This window comes from Poeciliopsis prolifica, unplaced genomic scaffold (assembly GCF_027474105.1).
Source record: "Poeciliopsis prolifica strain line A6 unplaced genomic scaffold, Auburn_PproV2 SCAFFOLD025, whole genome shotgun sequence".
Taxonomy (NCBI): Eukaryota; Metazoa; Chordata; class Actinopteri; order Cyprinodontiformes; family Poeciliidae; genus Poeciliopsis; species Poeciliopsis prolifica.
The window spans coordinates 3,883,727-3,909,132 of NW_026562400.1; the positions used below are offsets into that span (position 1 = coordinate 3,883,727).

General features: G+C 37.0%; 1 protein-coding gene across 3 annotated transcripts in view; it reads left to right on the top strand.

Moving 5' to 3' along the window:
• znf385d (zinc finger protein 385D) overlaps positions 1-25,406 on the top strand; it is a 100,098-nt gene that overhangs the window by 51,079 nt on the left and 23,613 nt on the right. For all 3 annotated transcript variants that reach the window (XM_055047310.1, XM_055047308.1, XM_055047309.1), the window contains 3 exons: positions 6,078-6,264; positions 21,913-22,233; positions 24,898-25,079. In XM_055047310.1, coding sequence (XP_054903285.1) covers positions 6,078-6,264; positions 21,913-22,233; positions 24,898-25,079 — 690 coding nt within the window. The remainder of the gene's footprint in view (positions 1-6,077; positions 6,265-21,912; positions 22,234-24,897; positions 25,080-25,406) is intronic.

The following is a 25,406-nucleotide window of genomic DNA, read 5'->3' on the forward strand; positions in this document are numbered from 1 at the left end:
CAAATAACATCAGTTTAGAAAGTTATTCAGAAATAACCTGATTATTTTTGACAGTTCCACTAGCCAGATCCAAAGTGTTTGCTCTAATTCAGGATGAAAAAGAGCAAAAATATATATTAGGTAGGCAAATAGTTTTTTTTATTTTGTTACATCACTGTATTAGTCTGGTGCAAAATAACATCAATATGCCTTTTTTCCATGAAAGATTTATCCTACATAAACACAAATTTTGCTCTTGAGCGTTAGAACATTTCTGATACAACCCAACAGCAACATGCAGGAATAATTAGATTTATCCAAATCTATAAATAATGCTCAGCAGGGAGCATGTTCTGGCTGCTTGCTTGGAGAAGAAGAAACTTGTATTTTAGGAATGTGTTTATTTTTATTTGTTTCACGAATCATTCTCGCCTTCTCTCAGTCTCCCGGCGTTTCAGACTTGCACCCTCTGAAGCGCCATATTTATGTCTCATAGTTATAACTTCCAGAAATGGCTACCTGTGTTTATTTGTTGCGAGTTGGAGTCATTTTGTGGGGTTTTATCTCATCCACAGGCGTGTGCATTGCAGCAGCAGTAAACTGGGAACAATCCAAATGACCTCCATATCTCATTAATGCAAGAAAAAGAGCTGCTATAGATTTCTCTTGCACCCAAGACTCCATAGACTCCAGGAGAGTGTTTATATCTGGGTCATAAAGATTTATGACTGGCTAAGAATAGTGGATAAACTCAGAATTACAAATAAGAGAGGAGGATGACTCCAAAAAAAAAAAGAACAAATGAAAAAATACCACAAAAAGGAAGCAAAAAGCTTTAGATCGATAGATAAAAGATGCATCTAACTCCTTAAACAGGTTTCCCTGTCCTAACATAAGCACTAAATTAAAATATTTAATTTAATTGGACAGATTAATTAGCATATCCTTCAGGAACAGGAAATTGTTGCATTTTATTTGTACTTTTTAGTGTAGTACATCATTGTGGTTTATGGAGTGTGACATGTTATGGCTTGATTTTCTGCTCATTGCTTTATGTTTCATAACATTAATCGCTAAGGTTTGGAACAAGCCATGTTGGGAAAAGGCTTTTGTTGGGTATTTCTGTGGTTTTGGGATTTTAATGGCTTTTTATTGTTTTGGAGAAATAATAGTTTTTAGCTTGGTTCTACAACAATTTTCGCTTTAATAGAGAAGTCATGGTGGCTTGAAATGGAAACCTTAAAACTAGAATTTCATTGTATTTTATTGGGGATATTATGGTACCAACACATAGAAGTGAATAACTGTCCAAATAAAACAGGATTTCTACTTTTTCCATTTTTTCCTTCACTCGTTTACCACTAAATAAAAACCTGTGAAATTAATTGTGCATAATAACATGTCAGTTTTAATGAACTAAATAGATCTTAACAAGTAGATAATTTTGAATCTTTTTTAAAGGTTCCACATTTTGTGTTTCTGGTACGACCAAGAAAAAGAAAAGGAGTTAGCCTTTTACTTAAACTAAAGTAAAATAAAATACCACCACTTTGCATCAATTTGATGGTTCAATGACCTGGATGGCAGATTAAAAACAAATATATTTAGTTCATATAAACAATTGTAGATTAGAAAACCACAAAATAAATTTATGAGAATAAACTCAAACAAAAATAAAATAATAATATTCTGACTTCATTCTAGTAAAATGACACATTTATTCTCATAATATCGTGGCATTATGTTTTATTACAACTTTATTTTTGTTGTTTTGACTTTCTTCATGTATGATTTTATTCTCATTTATTTTTTACTCGTATGGCTCCAATACTCGGTCATACATGTCTATTTATTCAATATATTATCAGCAAAAAATGTTTTTGAATTGAAAATGCTGATTATTTTCTCTATTATAGCTTTGGATTGAAATGTGATTAATTCCGCTTAATTAATTAGGAACCCAACAATTAACTTGATTAAAAATGTTAAACGTGTCCCTCCGATACTCCATGTAAAAACAGCTTTCTGTGCAGACCTCAGCAGGAGATAGGAGAGTTTCAAAACAAGGTTTATAATGAAAATTAGACCAAGCTTTGAGCATCTCACAGATTACTATTATAATCAGCTGAAAGGGGAAGTTTCAAACTAAAATCAGTCAAAATGTTCGACTGATTTTTGACAACAAATGTGGCCTTAAAGTAAAAGTGGCAAAAAGAAAGAGAGTCATAAAATATGTTGACACAATGAGAACAAAGGGAAGCAAAATGCAGAAACCCAAAACTGCACTGCAAAAATACAAAACCATGACAAGTATTTTCTGTCTGCCTTTTGGTCCGAATAGCTCAAAACACTTAAAATAAAACAAAACTAACTTTTCAGCAACGCAAATAATTCCTTAGTGTTGATTTTAAAAAAGTACTCAAGACAATCTGTTATATTTTGCTTAAACGTTTCTTGTAAGTTAGTTTTATTTCAAGACAAAAATACTTGGTTAGATTTTGTGTTTTTGCAGTGTATGACAATGAGTCACGTGCATAAAACTTAAAATAGGAAGAAAATATAACAGTTTTGTCATAAATGCGAAAGGGAATTATTAATGATTAATCACTGCAGAAACATGCATTTCTGACCTACTTTTTATTGTAAATATTATACTACATGTCAAATAAGACGAAACTGACTTACAAGCAACTTTTCAGCGACATATAGTAGCATTTTAATTCATCTTTTTTTTAAATATCGATTCAAAAAGTTTTCAAGTGGAAACCTCCCATGAAAATACACTGTAAAAACACAAAATGCGACCAAGAACTTTTGGTTTAGCTTCTGATTCAAATATCTATATTTGAAATAACTTTTCAGCAAGATAAAGATGCTTATTTCCTTTATGCTAATTAAGAAACACTAGTTATTTCACCTATAACAAGACATTTTCCCATGATACAAGTGAGATAATCTTCCAATGGAACTAGTACTTTGTAATTCATATCAAGGAATTATTTATCTAAAATAAGATCCTACATCTTGCTGAAAAGTTACAGCTAAGTTAGTTTTACTGTATTTTAAGTGTACTAAAATATTTGCACTAGAAACTAAACCAAAGCGAAAACTTAAAACGCTCCTTTCTTTCAAATATTTCTGTGATAATTTCTCCGGCTCTGAATTTGACCTCTTCAGGAATTACAGCATCGTTCTTTTTTCTTTCTCTCCACGTCTTGTCTTTTTCAAAGAGGGAAACAAATCATTTCACTCCTGGATTTAATAAAACGTGCGCCAGACGTGGAATCCGGGCGTTCCATTTCACTGCGCTGATAAAAGATGAAATATGGCTAAGGCTGCATTAAACAGCCATCCATATCACAGCAGACTCATGACAAACTGTTAGCCAGGCCTTTGGTGCCTGCAGGGAGATGAATGTGGGGTCAAATTGATAGTTACATGCCAGGACAAGACGTGCAGTTAGTTTGAAAAAGTGATGCTGCTTACAGAAAATCATCCCAAAAGACAAAAACAATGAAAGCTCACAATTATTTTTAGAAAAATGAAGCATCTAAAGCAGTGTTTTTTAGCTTTCAAGCTGAGGATCATTTAATCCAACTAACTTAAAATTTCCCTGCAATAACACATCTTATAATATACAACCAGAAAATAAAATATTCGTTTTCTTGGCCACGATGAAACCGTACAACTCAAGGACGTTTTGAGATATTTACTGATTCTTTAAGCTTCCAGTGATGTCAAACACGTGGAAATAAAAAATAATTTGTTCTTTTACAAAGTGTTTTGTGAGTTAATAACATATTTGTAATTTAGAAGCACAATGAAAGACAAAGAGAGTTGAGTTGGCAGAAACAGAAATCATGTTCTGTGTCAGTAAATATAGCTAAAACATTCCTTTTAGCTATTTATTTAATTCAATTTAATAATTTTTAAGTAAATAAAAATAACAGATAAAAGTAACAATAGCAGAGCAGCACATGACAAACAGAACAGTTCCTGCGAACAGAGACTCGTTCACGCCTAATGAAGACACGAATCATGTAATTAATCCTGGCGTTGTTTGACCCGGTTTAATAATATGATAATCCATCATATTATCTTTAAGCGCAATCCGTTGCTGAGCTAGCTGCAGCGTCGTTTACCTCGTTGACCACCAGGGGGAGCCGGCGGACTGAGCTAAAGCCTGAAAACAAACAGGCGATGCTGTGTTTGTTTAGCTGTGAGCCATAAATGAAACCCATGCTTTCCTGAAACTGGATGACGTGTTTATTCCAGGAGGCAGTTTCATCCCTCCATCATGGCTTCCTTCCTGCCACAGGCAAAGTACGCTGGGAAATCCTCAGCGGTAAACAAGGACAGCTCAGAGTCTGAGTCTCCTGACTGTGTGTTTGGATGAATTTGTTGTTTTGAAGGTGAAATCAGACAGTAAAATCAAACAATGCTTCATTCACAATAGTTTTAGCTATATAAAAAAATTAATTGTCATAATTCTGCTCTCAATCGAGAAAAGAAAGGCGGAAATTTTAAGGAAACTTGAAGACTTCTTACAACTATTGGTTCACCTGGTAAAGATGAGTAAAATATCTCAAAATAAATAAGTCTTTTGTTGTTTTATTGGGAATCTGAGAGTGAAATATTTAGAAAATCTAACCTATAATTTCAGAAAGTTAAAAAATGTTAATTTTATACTATGTCCTCTCTTTCCCATTTTTATGAATCTATTAGATAAGTAAAGCTCTGCATCACATCCTATTTATAGCACATATAAAAAGAAGACATAAATTACACATTGAAAAGTTCTGAGACAATCTTATCATCTTAAAAAGGAAAAAATACATGTTTCAAAACTTTTGCACTGCAAAAACACAAAATATTCTCAAGTATTTTTAGTTTAGTTTCGAATCAAAATATCTTAGTACATTGAAATGAGACAAAACTAACTTATAAGTAACCTTTCAGCAAAATATGAGCTTGGTTTAAGACAATAATTCCTTAATGTGGATTAAAAAGGTTACAGGCAGATTATTTCACTTATGAAAAAAAAAGTCTTTTCATAAGCAATATTATGTAATCTACCAGTAAAACAAGCATTTGTTAGTCAATATTAAGGAGTAATTGACTTAAAACAAGCTTCTTCATCTTGTTGAAAAGTTAGTTTTGCAGTTATTTAAGTTAGGAACTAGACCAAAATATTGTTTTGCAGTGTAATGTTATGTCAGATGTGCCAGTGGGGTTTCTACATGTGTATCAATTACATAAATAAAGGTCAAATATTTATAAATCTTTCATTGTGAGATTCTGAAAATTAACTTTTACCAGAATAATAACAGAAGATATGGTGGTTTTAAGAAACAAAAAAAAGGAAAATATAAAGTTTTGAGGGGTTTAAAGTTTGTACAGGTGAAAAGAAAAATCTTTGATCTCCAGGATTGTCAGTTTTCAGGTTTTATGCATCATTTAATAATGAAATAATGAAACAAAAGTCTGTTTTCTGCAGTCATGTAGTGATTTTCCCACCGGTTTGTGTCTCTTTAGTTGATTTATACAATGTGTTTTAGCTGCTTCACCTTCTCATTTTTGTGAAGTTGGATTTTTTTCTCTGCTATTCGTTGTGTGTTCACGTTCATGTCATTCCTCCACCGAACTGATTGGATACAAAATGCCTAAAGATGGAAGGATTAGGACCAGTCCAGTGGTTTTCCAAAGATGTTTCAGAGTGGGCTCCAAGCAGCTTTCTCCAAATTAGGCCTCTCTTTTGATTTTGGCTTTTTTCACTGGCCCTAAATCCTGCTGACTGCGTTTCTCTGCTCTGTGATCGTCTTGTATTATATGATGGATATTTGAGAAATTCTAGAAAAGAGAATTACAAAAAAAAAAATGGAAACATGTCTTGTATGATTGATTTTCTTCTGTAATTTATTTAACCGGTGCAGAAACAAAAAGCAGTATAAATGCTTGCTAATTAAAAATTTCCATTCCATTGCTCTGCTAATCCTGTTTAGCTTGTTGTATAGACGTATTATTCTTTATTTTTCACATTACGTCTACATTCAGCTGCTTTCGCCTGCTAAATATATCTTTGTTTGGTCCTCTCGCAGAGCCAGGCCTTGGCCCACTACAAGGGCACCAAACATGCCAAGAAGCTAAAAGCCCTGGAAACCCCGAAGAGTAAACTCAAAGGCTCAGCGGTCACCAAGGAAGCGGCCAACCAGGAGACCGCCAAGGGCATCAACACCTTGCAGGGCATCAACACCTTGCATGTCCCCAACGGCACAGACAGGAAAGGTCTGTGTTTTCCTGCCCTCTACACATTTCCCGACACACGCTCCCCTGGCTTCATGCAGCTGCTGCACCTCAGCAACATAAAACCTTAAAATGCACGTTTTCCTCCTGCCGTCAGTGACACAGGTTCTTAAACTGGGTGAAAAATTCACAGGGTTTTATTTTGTACTTCCATTTGGGTTTCTGCTGCTTCTAAAAACAGTCCAAGCTCAACCCGTTTTCGACAATAACTTCATGTTTTCTGTGGTCCTGAAAGTCAGACGTCACCTCGCAACCCAAGCTGAGTTCCAGCACATTTGGGCAGCTAGTTTTACTCTATGTGTGCTGTACGACGGCTTTTGAAGGCCATTTTGAAATTAATGAACATGTTTTGTATTGACACGTTGCACGTCACTGTTTACATCCAGAAAGACGATTTTTCCTTTGCAGGTCGTCCAAAGCGGCGCTGACGTGGTAGAACAGTTTCTGTTCACAAAATGAAACCTGGAGATGTAGGTAGTATTCATTTAGTGCAGTGCGGCACAGCAAAGGGAGGAACAACGCAGAAAACCCTCGTTTTATTCTTTTCTCTCGTTCTCACAGACTGGTTTCCATAGCAGCCGACTAACAACGGCGCTAATGTATCAGGAATCAGCTCCATAAAAGAGGCAAACATTTCAGACACAAAGAACAGAACTTTCAGCCTGTTACAGTCTGAAGTTTTCAGGCTTGATGTTTATTTTGTGATTAGCTACCGCTGCTGTTAGCTAATCGAATGGAGCAGCGGCTGCTGTTAGCTAATCAAAAGGAGCAGCGGCTGCTGTTAGCTAATCGAACGGAGCAGCGGCTGCTGTTAGCTAATCGAACGGAGCAGCGGCTGCTGTTAGCTAATCGAACGGAGCAGCGGTTGATTAGCTGATTTAAGCTAATTCTGCTCCACTGATGATCTGTCAGAGCTGGTGTTTAGGGCTACTTTTTTTAAACTGGACCAAAACATACCAAATTCCACATCACATTGACATGTTAAGATTGTCAGTCAAGCTAGCATAATTGACCTACTTCTCTTTCCCTTGTTATGTTTTCTTTTTTAAACCTTTTCCTGCGTGTCAGAGTGTTGACTATTAGTAGCAAACCACTGCAGCCCTTTTTCTTTTATATATCAGACGTACATTTAAGATTTAGTACTTTATGTTGACAACTTCACAGCTAAAACCAATGCTGGTCATCGTCAGCAAGCAAACTCTCTGGATCATAACTAACTGCATACAGGTTGATGTGATCACAGCAACCTGCCAGGTTAGAGAGAAAATATCAGATTTTTAAGTTTGAGAGAACAGGAGTGATTTTCAGTTTCTCTATAGACACATATTTTCGGAAACCGGCTTTTACCTTCCAAACTCTCGATGCTCATTGTCATACTTTTTACGGCTGTTTCAGGACACCCAGTCCTTTCTCTGTCAGTTCAGAAAAATATGTAAAAAACTCACAGTTACTCTATTGAAACTGAGAAAAAAAGGAATACGAAGCTGCTCAGTTCACACAACGCTGGATATCTGGGAAAATGAAAAAAGTTTCGGTCTCTCATCCATATGAAAACTCTATTTGTTTTTGCTTGTGTTCATGGGAAAACATAGATTTATGGTCCTGGACGGCAACATATCCACATACTGACTTTGGCAAGATTCCCAGATTGTGTTGCGTTTTAATAACTTTATATTCTAATAAACAAATTAAAAGTAGCTCAACCTATAAAGTGTGATTAAGGAAAAGCCAACATGTGTTGCGATGGTTTGTTTGGAAGGTTTGCCAAGAAAATTAAAGGGATTTGTAGTACAAATCTGCTACAAGTTGGATTTGTAAAGTTGCTTCCCAAAGCAGCACAGTATTTGTAGAACAATATTTCTTGGACCAAAGTCAACAATGAATTCCAGAAGCTAATAATAACCAACAGAAAGGAAAAGACGGAATGAAAAAGCACTAAAAATAAGAATAAACCAAGAACTAATACACAAAAGAATGAGGCAAAATTGAAGAAAATAAAGAATAAATTATCAAAAGAGAAACATCTTTTACTCTTTTAATGAAATAAAAACCTATGAAGGCTTAATGTTGCACTTTATTTCAACTCCCATAACAGAAAATAACAAAAGTTATTCTTTTCTGTGTTTTCATCCAATGGGCCATTTTTCTAATTAAAACTTTGGCAGGAACACATTGTTGCTAAACGTGTGTATTTGTGCTGCTGTGTGCAAGCAGTGGTGTAAATCCTGTGATTTTGGCCAGGTGTTTGCTTCATGGTTATGTCCTGGTACAAAACACGCATTAAATGGTTTGCAAAAAAAATCATCTTCCACCAGCTGATGGGAACCAGATGCTGATTATTCGTTGCTCTGAGTTGGCAACAAATTGCACTGCTGATAAGTCATTTTCTGTCTCCTGAACAAACATATGTGAAGGATAATATAATCTTCTCTTAGTCTGCTGGAATTATAAAAGCTGGCACTTTGACTTTGGAAATTTAGAGAAGAAGCAGAAACATTGAGCTGTTTCGGCTCCAGGCCTCCATCAGTTTTCTCCAGCTTGTCCTATATCACGACTGTATAAAGATGACTACTGTCTGCATTTAATACACAATATGAGTTGTTTTATTCCATTTTAGAGAGAATATTTTAGAGATTTACATCCCTCCAATAAAAATGTCAAAGCTAATTTGTGCTTTCTGGATTAGAACCTTGTACTCCCACGTAGGCTGCACTGTTACTCAATTATAAGATTATGGGGGGTTTTTTATTAAAAATTGAAAACTACATTTTCCATTTCTGGTCTCTAAAACCATTTCTCATTGTAACAGAAATTTACAACTGCAGAACAGAGCTGAAGTGATGTAGATTTACATGTATGTTATTAATGAGAGTGTCTCTGCTTTTGAAATACAATGGGCCTGGGTTCTGACTCGGTACAGAACGTTCTATTCCTTAATCCTCAGCCAGTTCTCTGTGGATTTATAGGTGTGTTTTGAGTCCCTGTCATGTTGCAAGGTCCAGTTCAGCTACAGCTTTATTTATTCTTTTTTTTTTTTTTGCAGATGTCACTTTTTCCTTAGACCATCAAATGCACAGTAAATCTAGCGGTGGATTCTATTGTAGTGGGCTGGATTACAACAGAGCATCCCAGATCATGACACTCCCACCTCCATGTTTCACCATTGCTGTTAGGTTATTGTCAGTCAGTTTCCAGACCAGCACGAGTCCACCAGCGAATCGAGATCCAGTCTGTTTGTCTGGAAAGTCCAGTTCGTTTTGGGGAAGTGTGAACATATAACTGAACTCTGATGTGGATCAAAGCAGGGAACTCTGGCTAAAAACTCAGTTTGGTTGGAGTTAACGTCTCCAAAAGCATGATGTGGACTACAGTGCAGGGCATTCTGGGTAAATACAACCAAAACAGACTTGATAGTTTAGCTCTAGTGGGAGAAATGGTCTTTAGCTCGTTAAGGAAACAATAACCTGTTAGAACCAGTTTTGCTCGTACAAATGACTCAAAGTCTTCTGGAGAGAAATGTTGAGAGCAAAAATGTACGTCCTTCTGAAGTTGTATTCCACTCTCTGTCGCTGCGCTCTTCTTTTTTTCCGTGTGGGAAGCGATCCAGCTTCACCTCACTCAACAGAGACACGGCGTGTCATTATCTAAAATTACACCAGTCAAACGCAACATGATAAACAACGACCCAGATATAGTTAGCCTTGCTGTGTTTACTCTGTAGACTCCAGTACATAATGAACCAAAACGCGTCACCAACCCATCGGTGAGAAATAAAACAAAAAAGATTAACATTTCTGAAGTAATTATAAGTTTTATCAAATCACAAACAGCTATTTTTTAGTTTACATTAAAATGACAACATGTAAATCTAGTCCTGGATCACCTAAAGCAGCCGGAAACATAATAAACAGATAAAAAAAGAGCCATAATAAGATGTCAACAAACATTAATCAGTTCATTTCCCTGAAAAGTATCACCTGCATGATTCTGTAGCAGACCTGAGATCTGGAGGTGTTGGTTTATCGCAAGCAGTTCAGGGTAATGAATATTAATGTGCTCACACGTCACAAGAATTAACAGTCAAGGCGGATAAATGCTGCATTAACTGAACGGCTGAAGTGTTTCACGGGCTCTAATGAAAGTCTCAGTTTGGTGGTGGAGTAATGGCCGCAGCGAGAGTCGGTGGAAACAACGGGGAGGCAGAGCTCTGCCGGCTTTTATTGAAGAAGGATTTAAAATGGCTTGTTTTTGCTCCTAAATGCCAGCTGGTTGCTCATTTCTGCTTTTAAAAATACGTGTGATTGTGCCATGCAAATAATACTTGAAGTCTGTGTTTTTAAGCAAAGGAACTTGACAAATGGAGTCAAATACAAGTAAGGCTGTAGGTTTTCCCCTTGAATTACAGGAGGGGAAAAACTTTAAGTTGTCCAGATCGCACAGAGCCATCAGAGCTGTCAAATTAAGATTATTTTGGCAGTCGGCTACACAGTGCAAGTCATTATGGTGAAACACTGCCATATTTGTCAAGACGCTAAGCACTGCTTCTCCTTCTGCTCCTCACAATGTGTTTGGAATCAGTTACAACTTTTATTCTTTGACAGACTCCTTCCAGTTGCAAAAAAATTAAATTAAAGGGAAAATAGGGCAATAGAAAACTGATAAACTGACTGAATTACTCATGGATAATTCATTTTCACCACAGCTCAGTGTGTTGGGAAACAATCTTTTTTGTTTTTATTTGCTGGAAATAAAAATGTCTGTCGCACAATAAGCAAAAGCCAATAGTTTTATTCTTATTAAATAAATCCTATGAATTTAGACTCTCTACGATTGTCGAATATTTTTCAAATGCTCCTGCTTTAGAGAAAGAAAACTTCTGAAAACACCTAAAAAGCTGTAAAAACATGGAAAAAATGTATCTTTTATGCTTTTGTTTTGACTTACTTTCCCTCTTAAAGCATTTTGTTGGATGAAAATCACCAAAGCAATAAAAAAAACATATTTCAGAGCCAAAAAATAAAACTAAAAACGCCAAAGATGGCATTTCTGTTGGTTTTCAAAGAATTTAAAAACGTTTCTGAAACAAATAGAGCGTTTTGAGCCACTCAAACATGAAGGAATGATGCCAGGGCCGGTCCAAACCTTTCTGGGGCCCGAAACAGGTTTTTATTTGGAGCCCCCAAACTGACACCAGATGATCCATCGTTCCTAAGCTGCTCTAAGAGTAACATACTATCATTGACATAATTTTAAATTAGCTTATATCATTTATTTTAGCAAAGAAACAAAAAAACTCTTATTTTGAAATACAAAGTGGGATTTAAGTGGGCCATATTATTTTAATTATTTGAAAATAACATCAAGTGACAAACTCGATACAAGTACACATGCATAATAGCATTTAGTTTGTATTATTCAATGTTATTTTATATGTCTCTCTATATAAGTACTTTTTCATCAGTAGTAAGGAATTATATACTTGAAACAAGCTTGTGTGTCTTACTGAAAAGTTCCTTGTAAGTTAGTTTTGCCTTATTTCCAGTCTACTAACATATTTGCACTAGAAACGAGACCAAGAATACTTGGTAGTGTTTTGTGTTTTGCAGATTTACCGTCTCCATTACCTGCTTCTCTCCTTACATCTGTTCCTTTGCTGCTGGTTTTTAAATTCATTCTTCTCAGACAAGTTTAAAATGATGACATTGTCAAAGCTTAGAAGTAGTTTTCAGTGGTGCCACTTCATTGGTTTGTGGTCTAAAGCTTATAAAAACATGTCCAGCCAGCCGTTTAGCACTCAGATCCTTCATCACTGAACATGCATGTTGTCTGAGCTCTCAGAAAGCGTTGGGCTGAATTACGCGGATGACTCAGCAGCTGCCTGTTAGGTTTGTGTCCTTACAGCAGCACCGCAGAGAGTAGAGGTTGAAAGAAATGTCCACAGCACATCCCTCCATCTCTCAGTTCCACCCCAGCGCCTGAGGAAATGTACCCTGATATTAGCTATTAAAGAGCAGATTGTCAGGGGAGCAGCGCCAGCAGCGCCGACGCAGCTGTGCAGCAGCGAGGCAGGAGCTGCAGGTCCGTCCTGATGGTCCCCGGAGCGACGCAAACAATTAACTGGCCTACCATTAAATGTCAATTAATAGTTTATTACGTCGAAATTAGTTCCAATTGATTCACTAATAACGCACGGTCGTGGAGGTAGAGCGCATGACATCAAGAAAATAGATGTCAGTCTGTCATTTATCCAGTGGTGAGTAGAGAACCGAAAAATGTTGAGCAGAACCACTTCAACATGTTTTTACTGAAGTGAAAGTGAAAAAGTATTTGGTAAAACTCAAGAACTTAAATTATCAATCATTTAATATTTAAAAATTACATCATCAGAGGAACCAAGATATAAAGTTAAGTGGAAATTTTGGTATTTTAAGGACCAAAATTACAATAATTCATATAAATAAAAAAATAACAAATTAAACCTTTTCCAAATCAGTTTCTTCCAATGAAAAACTGATGAAACTTTAACAACTACTGCGGGTGCGTCTCTGTGTCTGATGGATTTTTCGTTAAAACATGTTTGCATTTCATTCAGTGGAAAGAAAATACAGAAATTTCACTCAAGAGCAGAAATACTTCTTGATAAAATTACTCTTATTAAAATTGTATTTATTAAAGAAAGGGACCAATTTTCATCTGGTAAAATATTCAACATCAGACTAATAAGGTCTCAATATATTACCTGGTAACAGAACTGATTCCCAATTAAAATCAGAAAGTATGAGGCAGCATTTATGCTAAGCTAATGTAATAATTATCGAATAATAAATAATGTGTTATATTTAATATGTCTTCTAAAAGTTCTGAATCTTCTGTGATTTATTCACATTTTAACTCCAAATGAGAAAGATTTCAAACAGCTTTGAAATCTTTAAGACGATTGTTGAACAATTTCTCCTTAACAGAAGATCTGGGAGATAAATGCAAACATTTCAACTTCAGAAACTGACATAATGAGCAAAAAATAGAATAATAAAAGAGTCCAGGAGGTTGGATGAAACTTGACAGGACTCTGGGGGTTTGAGGAGTTCCTGTCCTTTAAGAGGTGACAGGTTATAATAAAGCTTCATCATTTTAATTAAAGAGACTTGAATAGAGAAGGTAATCAAACCCAGGGGGAGTTTAGTGATTGACTGAAGGTTTAAGCAGAGTGGAAGGATTTCCCCCCCTCCTCTGATGCTAAAAACTGAAAAAAAAACACAAAATCTTACCAAGTATTTTTGCCCTACGTTTTAGCAGAAATATCTTAATACACTTGAAATGAGACAAATTAACTCACAAGTAAGTTTTCAGTAAAATATGGAAGCTTATTTTAGCTCCTCCTTAATATTGGTAAAAAAGTACTAATTCCACTGCAGAGCCGGCCCAAGACATGTGCGAGTTAAGCAGCTGCTTAGGTCCACCACACCAGCAGGGGGCCCGGAAGAGCGCCAATATATACAGTGGTGTTCATTTATTCAAAGATATCAGTCAGGTGAAGGCTACAAAAGAATTTCCAATTTATAAACCATACCATGGAACATTGTGAAGACTGTCATCATCAAGTTTAGAAACATGGCACAACAGTAACAGGATATCCGTCCAAAATTGATGAGAAGACAGGAAGGACTCGAGTCGGGGAAGCTGCCAAGAGGCCGACAGCAAGAAGTTCTGGCAAGTACTGGCTGCACGTGGCAACAATCTCCTGTGTTCTTCATATGTCTGGTCTTAAGGAGGAGGCAAAGAAATGCATCAAAGCCCGGCTTAATTTTGTAAAAAGACATCTAAAATCCCCCAAACACATGTGAAAATGTGCTATGGTCTGATGAAACCACGGTATATTTATATATATTACATGATGTGAGCTAATTACAGATGCTAATGGTAGTTAGTTAGCATGTTACACACATGCAGTAGATTAGGGACGATGAAGCCTCTGGTGTTGACTTGCTGATATTGGGGGGGCCCTAAAGGAAAATGTGCTCAGGTCCCCAAAAAGTCTCTGTCCGGCCCTGTTCCGTTCTTCTGTGTTACTATCATCAGATAAAAATTCTTGGTGATATTTAGTGATTTGGCAGTGAAGGAGCCGTCAGGGGAGGCGTGTCCCCTCTGGACCGGGTCTGTCCAGATTTGAAATTCTCCCCTTCGGCATTCCCTCCGTCTCAATCCCTCCACCTTTAGCTGCGTCCCGTCTTTGATTACTCGCCTTCAATCTTATCTCTCTCATCCTCACTCTTTTTTTTTTTCTCCTTCAGATTTGTTTGTTTGGGCTCAAAGTTTTCGTACTTTCCCGGTTCCATTTACCTCTCCGCCTCCAGAATCAATCCTCTTATCTGTTTTCCTTTCTTTCACCTGGTTTCCATCTCCTACGTCTTTATCCCGCTACCTCCAACCCCGCTGTTGGCGCTGTGCTCGCCCTCACCATCTTTAGATTGATCACAGTCATTACCTCCATTAATGAGAGGGGATTGAGTTCTTAACTGGGCCTTGCCGAGCCCGTTAGGTCACACTGACTGGGGATATGGATTACTGGAAGATCCCCAGAACGCGGGCCGTCCAAGGCCAGCCAAAGTACAGTTTAATCACCTGCCCCTCCAACATCAAATGGCTCTTTAATGACGCTGTGGTGGATGGGTTCACCCCCCCGACACAAGGGCAAACACTCACACCGACCCGGTTCTGGACGAAGTAGATGGATCAGGACAACAGCGGCCCGTTTCTCATTACTACTCATTTTCCTTTCATCTTGCACGGCTTTTATGTGCAGATTAAATATGAATGAACTGGGGGATAATGTGAGCTATGTGTTGTTATCATTTGGAAGAAATGTGAATAAAAAACAATTAAGTTCACCATTTATCAGACATAAAAACACTGAAACCAGAGGAAAAGTTCTGTTTGTAGAGTGAAACTGGTATGTTTTTACATTAGATACAATATAAGCATCAGAGTGAACAGTTTATTCCTGCAAAATTTCTCAGAAATTAAAATATAAATAAAAAATGAATTATGATTAATTAAACTGGGATTCGTTATAATGACTCATATTTTTTGACTGGCATTTTGCTTACAGAGTCTTCACAATCTGTCTTACTCATTATTTGTGGTTGTTTGTACATTTTGATTTGTAAGATGTTTTTGGTTACAGTGTTTTATTTTGAAAATCTATCAAATCAAAGTGTGGAGCAATCTATTGAAAATTTAAGTTCATTGTTCTGTGAGCTTGCATTGTTATGCTATTATCAATACATTACATTATTGTCTCAAAACAACAATATAATCGTTTATTGGGACGGTTTATTGTTTTATTATAACATAAGATGAATGAAAAGTACAGAAATGGCATTCTTCGCATTTATTGGCGTCTGTTATAAAGATGTGAAACCAGAAAAGGGACCTGTCATTCGAGATTAATATTTTCTTCTATTTCAGTTTCAACTGCTTATAAAAACAGACCAAGAGCTTAAAAAAAAAAAACTTCAAGCCGGCTTTCGGATAAAAGTTAATGTTTTTTGGTCTCTGGAAAATGAGCCGTTTTAAAATGTAACATCACAAACCAGGTACGGGCAGGTACAGCCCGTTACCTAGTAACCCAAGTTGAGTTCCAGCACGTTTGGTCAGCTGGTTTTACTGCTGTACAATGGCTGCTGGAAAAGACAACTATTTTGTTATTGATTTATCATCCAGAAACCACTTGCTGTATTGTTGTTGGTTGTTCAGGAGGCTCCACTTCTGCTTTTCAGAGACAAACAGATGTACAGCTTCACTGTACAGCACTATGGCCATCATATATTTTGTTCAGTACCTTTTATACTGAAGTAAAGTTTATATCAGTTTAAGTTCAGTTTATTGTGAAATTAATTTTTTATTTTGAACGGCTTACTTCCTGTTGAGCTGCAGAAGCACAGATCAATGTGTGGCTTTTTTGATGGAAAGAAAGAAAATAAATTGTAGTAGCTGATTTTTAAGTTTGTGTTTTATTGATAAAGAATGTTGTTAATTTCATGCAGCTTTACATGCGGCCGTCACTTTTGGCAGTCAGATACTGAATCTGCGTCTATAACAGCCAAGTCTTCTTTTTTTTAAACTTGCTTCAAATGTGCTTCTATCAAAAAAAGAGAATAATAATATCTACAAAGTTAGGTTGCAAATTTAGATAATAAAAAGCACAAAATTTCTCCACGATACAATTTTCTTTTTTAAAACTTATATCTGAAAAGTTTTAAAACTGTTTTAAAAGAATGTGTTAAATAAACTGAAAACTCATGTTTTCTCTCCAGCTTACTAGGCTGAAACCAGTGAGTTATTGCCAGGCTTTTCAGAACCTGCTGACATGTTGAGGAGGTAATTCTACCACTGCAGCCAGTTACTACGGGGCAGGAACACATATAAAACATGCAGGACACTGAGCCCCCGATGACTGGATTTGGAAAGCTCAAGAAAAACTCCCACGTTGATTTAGATGCTTTTTTTTTCTCCAGCTGTTGATCCATTTGGGGTAAAAAGTATGTGAATCCCTGAAGCCTGGCTGGAAGTCGTCCTCTCTTTGCTCCCAGATTGACTCAGAAAAAGTTCAGCCGTAGCCCACAGGCACAAAAACCTGTCTGGCTCAAACCGACCCCAAACCTTTTCCTGGGAATTGCACTCAAACCTGGCAACGTAGCGGCAGAGAAGCAGGTGTGATGGCAGCCGGATGGGGACAGCAAGCCTGACTGAGTTAATCGCTGTGATTTCAGGCTGTTTTGATGCTCGGCTCGGCGCGGCCGCCTGGGAGTCGACGGCTGTTAATTGTAGGAGCGAGGAGGTCGTTGGCAGCCTGCTAAACGTGTAAACATCAGCCAAGGTTAGCGGGGTCAAATAACCACTTTACTAGAATTCAAGGGAGCTAAAGCAAAAAAGTATGTGAGTTTTATTAAAACAATGTATGTTTTGATATTGAAGCTATCACTGTTTGAAAAGATTGAGCTCCTCTGCCTTCTTCCAGGGCTAACTAGAAACAACCAATCAGAGCCAGGAAGTGGATCTTAGCGCTGCCAATCACCCTCCGTGTGGCGCTGCAGCTACCATTGACATGTAACCAGCGTAACATGAGTTATGCTACTTATTCGTTATGACTAGCTAGTTATAATATCATGCTAGTCAACACATTAGTGACGCTAGCATTAGTTCAACATAACAGAAGTTTGATAATGCTGGTTAGCTTAGCCGTCTATGATGGTGGGAAAATGCTTTTCCTGTAACTGAAAGTTATTTCTCCGATATTAACACATTGAGCAGCGAGTACATGAGAGGGTGATTGACAGCGCTGAGACCCTGCCTCTGTCTCTGATTGGTTGCTTTTGGGTGGGAGTGATGCATTTCTTAAAACAGCAACAGCAGTTCAGGAAGGAGGTTGAGAAAATTGGGTGTTACAAACTAGAAGTAGACGATAATCTGTTAATTGGAAGATAAATTTGATTTAGTTCAATAATTTCCATTTGCTGGATATATAATTTTTCTATTTTCTTTCTTTTTCTACCAAAAACTAGATGATAAAAGTTTTCGGTCCACTGTTTTGGTCTCAGCTAGCCTGTTTTGAAGGACAATTTTGTTTACAGAAACTTCATAATCCATTTTATTTGTTGACTCATATTTTGTTTATTTATTTTAGATATTTAAAATGTCTTCAGTGTCAATAAAAGTTACATACTGCAGCTTTAATGTAAAGTTGCATTTGTCTAAAACTAGGCTTAGGCATTAATTATTCAGTTTACAATGTTTAAATGAAATAAATAAAGTCCGAGAGGTAAAAATAATAATTAAATCCCCTTCAAATATTCCTCTCATGATACTGGACGTAACAGCTGTAAATAATGGCCTTTCTTAAATCTGTCTGCAGACATCTGCAGCGTCGGCGGGAACACATGCGGACACCCGGAGGTCAACGACCACAGGTGCTCCGCGCCGCTCCGCCAGCGCTCAATCATGTGCTGGCAACGGTAATCAAAAGGTGCCCTTGTTTGAGGTCAGGAGATGGACAGATCCTGTCAGGAGCGCTTTGTTAAACGGCACAAAAGGAGAGCAGCAGGGCACAGGGAAAAACGGCTTCCTTGCCAAAATTAGTTAAATGAGAAGTTTGAGTTGTTTCTAAGAAAATTCAGCTGCTGCTTTTCCTTAAATAGAGATTATTTAAAATAGTTTCTGTTGAGCAAACTGATACCTGGGGTCGACTGGACTGGCAGTTGCTATTACAACAATACACAAACCAGAAGCTCGTGCTGCGTTCACAACCAACGCGTCCAACTCGGACGCGTTTACACTTTGAAGTCAGACATTTGACACCATGTTCCAAATTATTATGCAAATTGGATTTAAGTGTCATAAAGATGCAATTTTTTGTTGTGGTACTAAATGTATAGATGGTATTGTGTGTCAGGGCTCTTTGAATCACTATAATTAATTTCACAGAGCTGAGTTGATTAGTTTGTCTGGTGAGCTAAAGGAAATCTGCTTCAGAAGGATGTTCCACATTATTAAGCAAGCCACAGGTTTCGAGCAATATGGGAAAGAGAAAGAATCTCTCTGAAGGTGAAAATCATCAGATAGTGTAGTATAAATAGTTTTTTAAAAATCTGGGGAATACAAATGTTTTTCAACATTCTTTTTAGTTTTTTATACTTTTCTAAACAGAATATAATTTACTCAAGTTGCAGACTTGTCTCGACTGCAGAGGAATTACATCACCACTTCAAACTTTGACTTGAAAATGGGAGTTAAATGGTTCTGCAAAGTATTTAAAAAAACAAATAAGTATTTTTTTTGTGTGTTAAAGTATGTAGGAGGTAGATTCATAAGATGTTCATCCTTGTTAAATTTTATTAATGGAGAGGAATGGTTCTCAGTGCCTCATGAAATTCCCAAACTACAGTTTCCTAACTTTGCTGTTGTACTCCAGCCTAAAGTCTTTCACTCTGGGGGGTAAAATGGGGTGTTTCTTGAAATATGTTCTGACTTTACAGCATATTTCTACCATCATAAAGCACAGCCTCATTGCATTTTGAAGCAGTCCTTGTATATTCATCCTCCGCTGACTCCTGCGAAGATCTGCATTCAAAAGCTGCAGCAGGTTTTATGATGGAGCTGCAAATTTTATAGCTGGAGTCAGTCAGGTGTAAAAGGAGAGCATTATGGGTAAAAATGTGCCTGAGAGCCATTTCAAGAGGTTAATGGATTGGATGCTCGCAAACACTCAGATAGTAAAAGTAAATATCACAGTGTGTGCGTTTCCATACGTTTATTATCATTCAGCGTGAGAGCGGTACCATCACAAATTTTACTGCTTTATTTAGATCATTTCTGATACTTTCAGAAGCCTAATTTACAATCTCCTGCTTGCGTTTCTGATTTCCTTTGACTGTGGTGATCTTTGTTAAACTGTTGGCTTCACAAGGTGTTTGTGGCACCAACTGTGCTGGGATAAATAACGACCGTATATCTAATGGTCCACAAAACCAGCGTGACATAATTCACTATTGATTTGCTCTCCGGGCTCACAGATCTTCATTCGGCGGCGCCTCCGACTTCTGCAGTGCGGAGAAGTCGGAGGCGTCGGCATCGATCAGCCGGCGCCGGCGAGGAGGATTTTAATTTTTTGGAAAAGTTGCAGCCCGTCACGGTCCTTCTGTATTCAACGCCGGGACGCGTGGTGTTGTTTTTATGAGTCCAATATATCGATCCGCTGCTGTCTTTGTTCTTGGAAAATGATATACAAACATTTGTGCCAGGGTGAAGCAGCTCAAGGTGTTGAACACGGTGCAGATTCACAGCTACCATAAATATACAGTATCAAGATTAACTTTAGACATGAGAGACAAACCATCGGTTTACAGCATTTCTTTGTAAACTGCAAAAACGAGTATTTTCGTCTAATTTCTTAGTATACTTGAAGTTAGAGAAACTTTTCAGCACAAAACAGGTAAATATTCATATTGAAGAGAAATTACTAGTTATATTGGCAGATTATTTCTCTTTTATCAAGACATTTTTCCAATATTATAAGTGAAATTGAACGAGAAATTCTTCATCTTTGTTAAGGAATTATTTAGCTCCTATGTCTTGATGACAAGTTGTAAGTTTCTTTCATTTCAGGTGTTTTCAGGATATTTGTATTGGAAACTAGACAAAAATACTTGGTGATATTTAGTGTTTTTGCAGTGCAAACAGGAAGCAGTTTGCAAATAATTATTATTTCAAGCATAAAAGGATATTTGCACTAGAAGCCATTTGGAAAGATAATGTGTTTTGTGACTTGTAAGTCGTTCGCAATAACAAATTTTAATGGATGATAAATTGTTCCAGAAATTATTGTGGTAAATGAAAATATTGATATTTTGAGACCATTTTCAAGTAATATAATGGTAATAGTGGAAAAGTACATTCTGAAATATCATTGAACTTCAAATTCTAATGAACATGTAACACTGGAACTGAAAGATATTTTAAATATCCAAAATAAATAAACAGAACAACAAATAAAATGAATAATAAAGCCTCTAGAAACAAAGCTGTTCTTCATAAAAAAAAATCGATCTACTTGAAAACAAAACAACTTCTATCACATTTGGATTGAAACGCTAATTAAAGTAACAGCAGAATATTTTTAAAAAATGGACCAACACATAAGATTGAAATGAAACCCTGAACTGAAACCTTTGTTTGGATCAAAGTTTTTGGTTTTGTCTTGATCAAAAAGCCCCGAAGGTTTAAATTTAAAAAGCTGCATCTGAAGGATGCTGGCAAAAATTACAGAAATTGGTCTATTTGAAGTTCACAGCTAAATTTTTCTGTGGTTTAGGAAGCAGCAGCAATTTTATTTCCTCCACATTATGTTGAATAAAATTAGCCGTGTTTTTTCACAGATTGTTGCTTTGGGGAATTAATTTCATTATTGCGCCTTATTAGTGTCATCAGTAATAATTACAAAAACAATATGGAAACAAAATGGAAAGAATACAAATATCTCATAATTTATGAATGCATTATTGCTCATTACTTTTGAGGGTTGCTTCAGGTTTCACTCTATTAAATAAATTCATAAATGAGGTGAAACTGAGCCTGATGTTGTACTGTTGTTGCTTTAATTGTAATAATGTCCAATTAGATTTGTGGTTATCTGTTTATTTGCTCAAAATCTTTCGAAAACCGTTGCAATGGGATCAAATCTGTTTCTTTACACACTGATGCACGTCTGGTGAAGCAGGTTTATTTGACCTGGAAGGGAAAAACGTTTGATTTTCTTCACTCAACAGACTCTCACTGCACAAACTCTTCTGCTGGGTGAAATCTTGGGACAAACCGCATTGCAGCTGACGAGCAGGTTGGTCCAAGTTCTCTCCAGACAGGAGAGTTTGTGTCTGAGACATTCCCTTTCTATCACTTTATATTTCACTTTGGTGGAATTTTTTAAATGCATTCCTAATATTTAAATAACAAATCTGCAGTGTTCAGATTGTTTATCCAATCATTTGATTAATCATGCAAATGTAATGATCGGTAACTAAAATAATTGTAGTTTCAGCCCTAAACTAAACACAATTTCCACTTATTTTTCCACAGATGTCACCTCTGGGTCAACGGCTTCCCCCCTGATCAGACCAGCGAACCCCACGGCGACCCCAGCTGCGTCCTCGCCTGAGCCGTTAAGCTCTCTGAAAGCTCCAGGTGACGCGGCCGCCTCCGACGCTACCTTGGCTTCTCACGGAGAGGAGACGCTGCCGAAAACAAGCTCACCCTCAGAGACGGAGGCGGACAACCAGGCCGAAGCTGAGACGGAGACCGAAACGGAGACAGAGGAGGAGAAAGCCCGGCGCCTCCTTTACTGCTCGCTCTGCAAAGTGGCGGTCAACTCTGCGTCGCAGCTGGACGCTCACAACACCGGTAAGGAGAGAAATAAAGTTATTTCTAATTTCATAAATAAGATTTAGGCTTAACACCCTGTGGAGAAACTTGCACTGCAGCAGTTTAAAGTTTGGCCTCAGTCCCTTTTGACTGTTTGAAAACAAACAAACATAAAGAACAATGTACAGTGAAAACTGGATAAAAACAGAAGGTAAAATCACCAGCTTGGCAGAACTTCATACAAAAAACAAAACAACAATTACACTGCAAAAACTCAAAATATCACCAAGTTATTTTGTCTAGTTTCTGGTGTCTTATCTTATTACACTTGAAATGAGAAAAAAGTAACTTGCAAGTAACTTTTCAGCAATGTGTACGACCTTGTTTAAGTAAATAATTCCTTGATATTGATGAAAAAGTGCTTATAAGCCACTTATAACAAGACATTTTCCCTTGTTTGCAGTGAAACGATCTGCCAACAGGAACTTTTTCATTAATTTTAAGGACTTATTGACTTGAGCTCTTGCAATTTGCTGAAAAACCACTTGTAAGTTAGTTTTGTCTTATTTCAAGTGTAGTAAGATATCTGCACTAGACACTAAACAAAAGTATTTGGTAATATTTATGTTTTTGTAGTGTATCTATTGATAAATAATGATGCACATTTTCAGCAGTTCTGCATAAAAATAAAATCCCTCTGCCTCTGACAGCAGAAGGAGTCTGTTGCTTTTCGCAACCACCAGTTGATTTATATAAAAAGAAAAATCTTGGAACATTTTAATATTTATCTGCAGGATTCCCAGCATGACTGTCACAGAAACTCCTACACAATAAAACTCTCAGCTGAGCACAGACAGATTAATAGTCACACCACCTTGTGCAGAACGCAGCTCTGATTCAGAAGAGAGAACAAGTTCCTTTCATTACCAAACAGCTGGGGTTTTCTCTGACATCTTTTGTTCTGTCAGTCATTTTTTAGTCTTTGTAACATTCAGACAGAAATTCTACCATTTATTAAAAGGCTGATACTTCCGACAGTTTGGAGATTGAACTCCTTTTGCAAGTGGCCTCATATGTTGGCAGTATGAATGCAAAAATATATTTTAAAACATATATTGAAATGTGAACTATATTTCTCTTCCCCTGAGGTTTTACAACATTACTGAACATGTTGCAACAATCACTGCAAGGATGAAATATCTCAATATTTTGTGGTACTGTTGTCAGAATGATAAAAATTATGATTAAAAAACTATGTTTTAACTGTATGGCTATGACTACTTTTAGCAGCATTAATCTGACCACAAATACAAACACTGCTCTTTAAAAGCATAACTGAAACTTCACATTTAATCATATTGTCAGATTTACTGATATTTATTGATCCTCTAATGGAACAAACAGTGGAGAAAAATATTAAAAATACCATTTCTGATGACACTGTCAGTTCTGTTTTTTTTCTAACTTTATTAAATGAATTTATGGAAACAACTATAAATCTGAAATCTTATCTTAATAAGAAATTTGCTACAATAAATGATTTATTCAACCAGACTATAGGCACAGAAATGATCAATGTTTTGCTTTTGGTGGGATCTGGTACAGTTATGGTTGAGCAAGGGGCTCCGTACACAACCCTGAGGAACTCCATTCCAGAGTGAGCTGGAGAAGGGAAGTTTAAGGTTCAGTGAAGATTTGCAAGTTCGGAGTTTGTCCGAAAGCAGATGATGTTGGAGAGTCCCTGATTTAGCGGCTTGTTAAATCTGGAGTTTAAATCAACAGGGGTGTCCAAAGTGCGGCCCAGGGGCCATTTGTGGACCCAGGAGTAGTTTTGTTTGGCCCTTGTCACAGTTTGAGAATAGTTTTAATGGTATTACAGCAAATAAAACTTATGCCGATGGAGACTTTTTGTGTTTGTCCTTGTATTAGATTTTCAGTTACAAACCTAAAACAGAACATTTTAGGTACAAAACAAGTCCTTTTCTTTTATTAGTCGTATTTTTGTTTTGTTTTTGCACGTTTTATGTAAACCTTTTTTCATTAGAGCCAATATGACCTCAATATGGCTTGTTTTCAAGTAATAATTGATCGTGTTACAAATTTTCTCTTTTTCTTCTTTTTAACTATTTTTGGTAACTGTGTCACAAACAGCTTCAGTTGCTTTATGCCTTGGTAAAGATTTTTAGTAACGTGGGTTTTGTTTTTTTTCTCTGTAAAGAGGAATTTCTATTTCACGGTAATAAAAATACAGAATGTCAAACTCTGTTCACTTCCAATTAGTGTGAACAAACCCTGTTAGTAAAGCAGGCTATGTGTTTCTTTTCTGTCATAAATATGAGCCTTACTGACTTTCATGCTGCTCAGTTCAAGAGGCTAAAGAGCTTCAGAGCTGCATGTCTCCAATAAAAACTTTAAAAAACTTTAGACTTTAACCCCGTTTCTTTGTGGGTTAGTAATTGTCTCTCCTGAGTCAAACGCAGCTCAAAGGTCGAATATGTAGCTTTTAAACTGGTGAGTCTTTGATGGGGGATGTTTTAGGATAAATTACAAGCTGACCCTTCAACTCTGATCCTCGTATTTCAGAAATCACCCGAGCGGCAAGCCCCATATTTGAACTTCTTTGCCTCCCTGTCTCCCTCCGGCCGTTTCCCCAGAGGTGACAGTCATGACGTGACACGTCTCGTTTCCCGTTCTGACCCGCAGGTACGAAGCACAAGACGATGCTGGAGGCCCGCAGCGGCGTGGGCTCCATCAAGTCTTTCCCTCGACCGGGAGTCAAAAGCAAATTGGCTTCATCCTCCAAATCATCGACTGGCCTGCAGAACAAAACCTTTTACTGTGAGACGTGTGACGTGCATGTCAATTCAGAGACTCAGCTAAAGCAGGTGAGATTCACAGACTGGAAACTGGGTTTTAAATTGAGACATCATTTTCAAAAAATTATAATTTAATTATTTCTTCTTGTTCTTTTTTATTTTACCAAATTCTCTCTCACACAACTTGAAATTCACAGATTTGGGCCAGAGAAATTGTTTAACACAATAAATTATTCACATTTGCATAACATGTCAGAATGTTTGATGGAACGGCTCGACGTGGCGTTTCTGAGGGCTGCGGGAAGCCAACACGCCTCCCTCATGTGTGCTGTTGCATCAGCTGAAGGAGGATAAGGAAGGAAACAATAAATCAACCCCCTACTTTATGCAAATGAC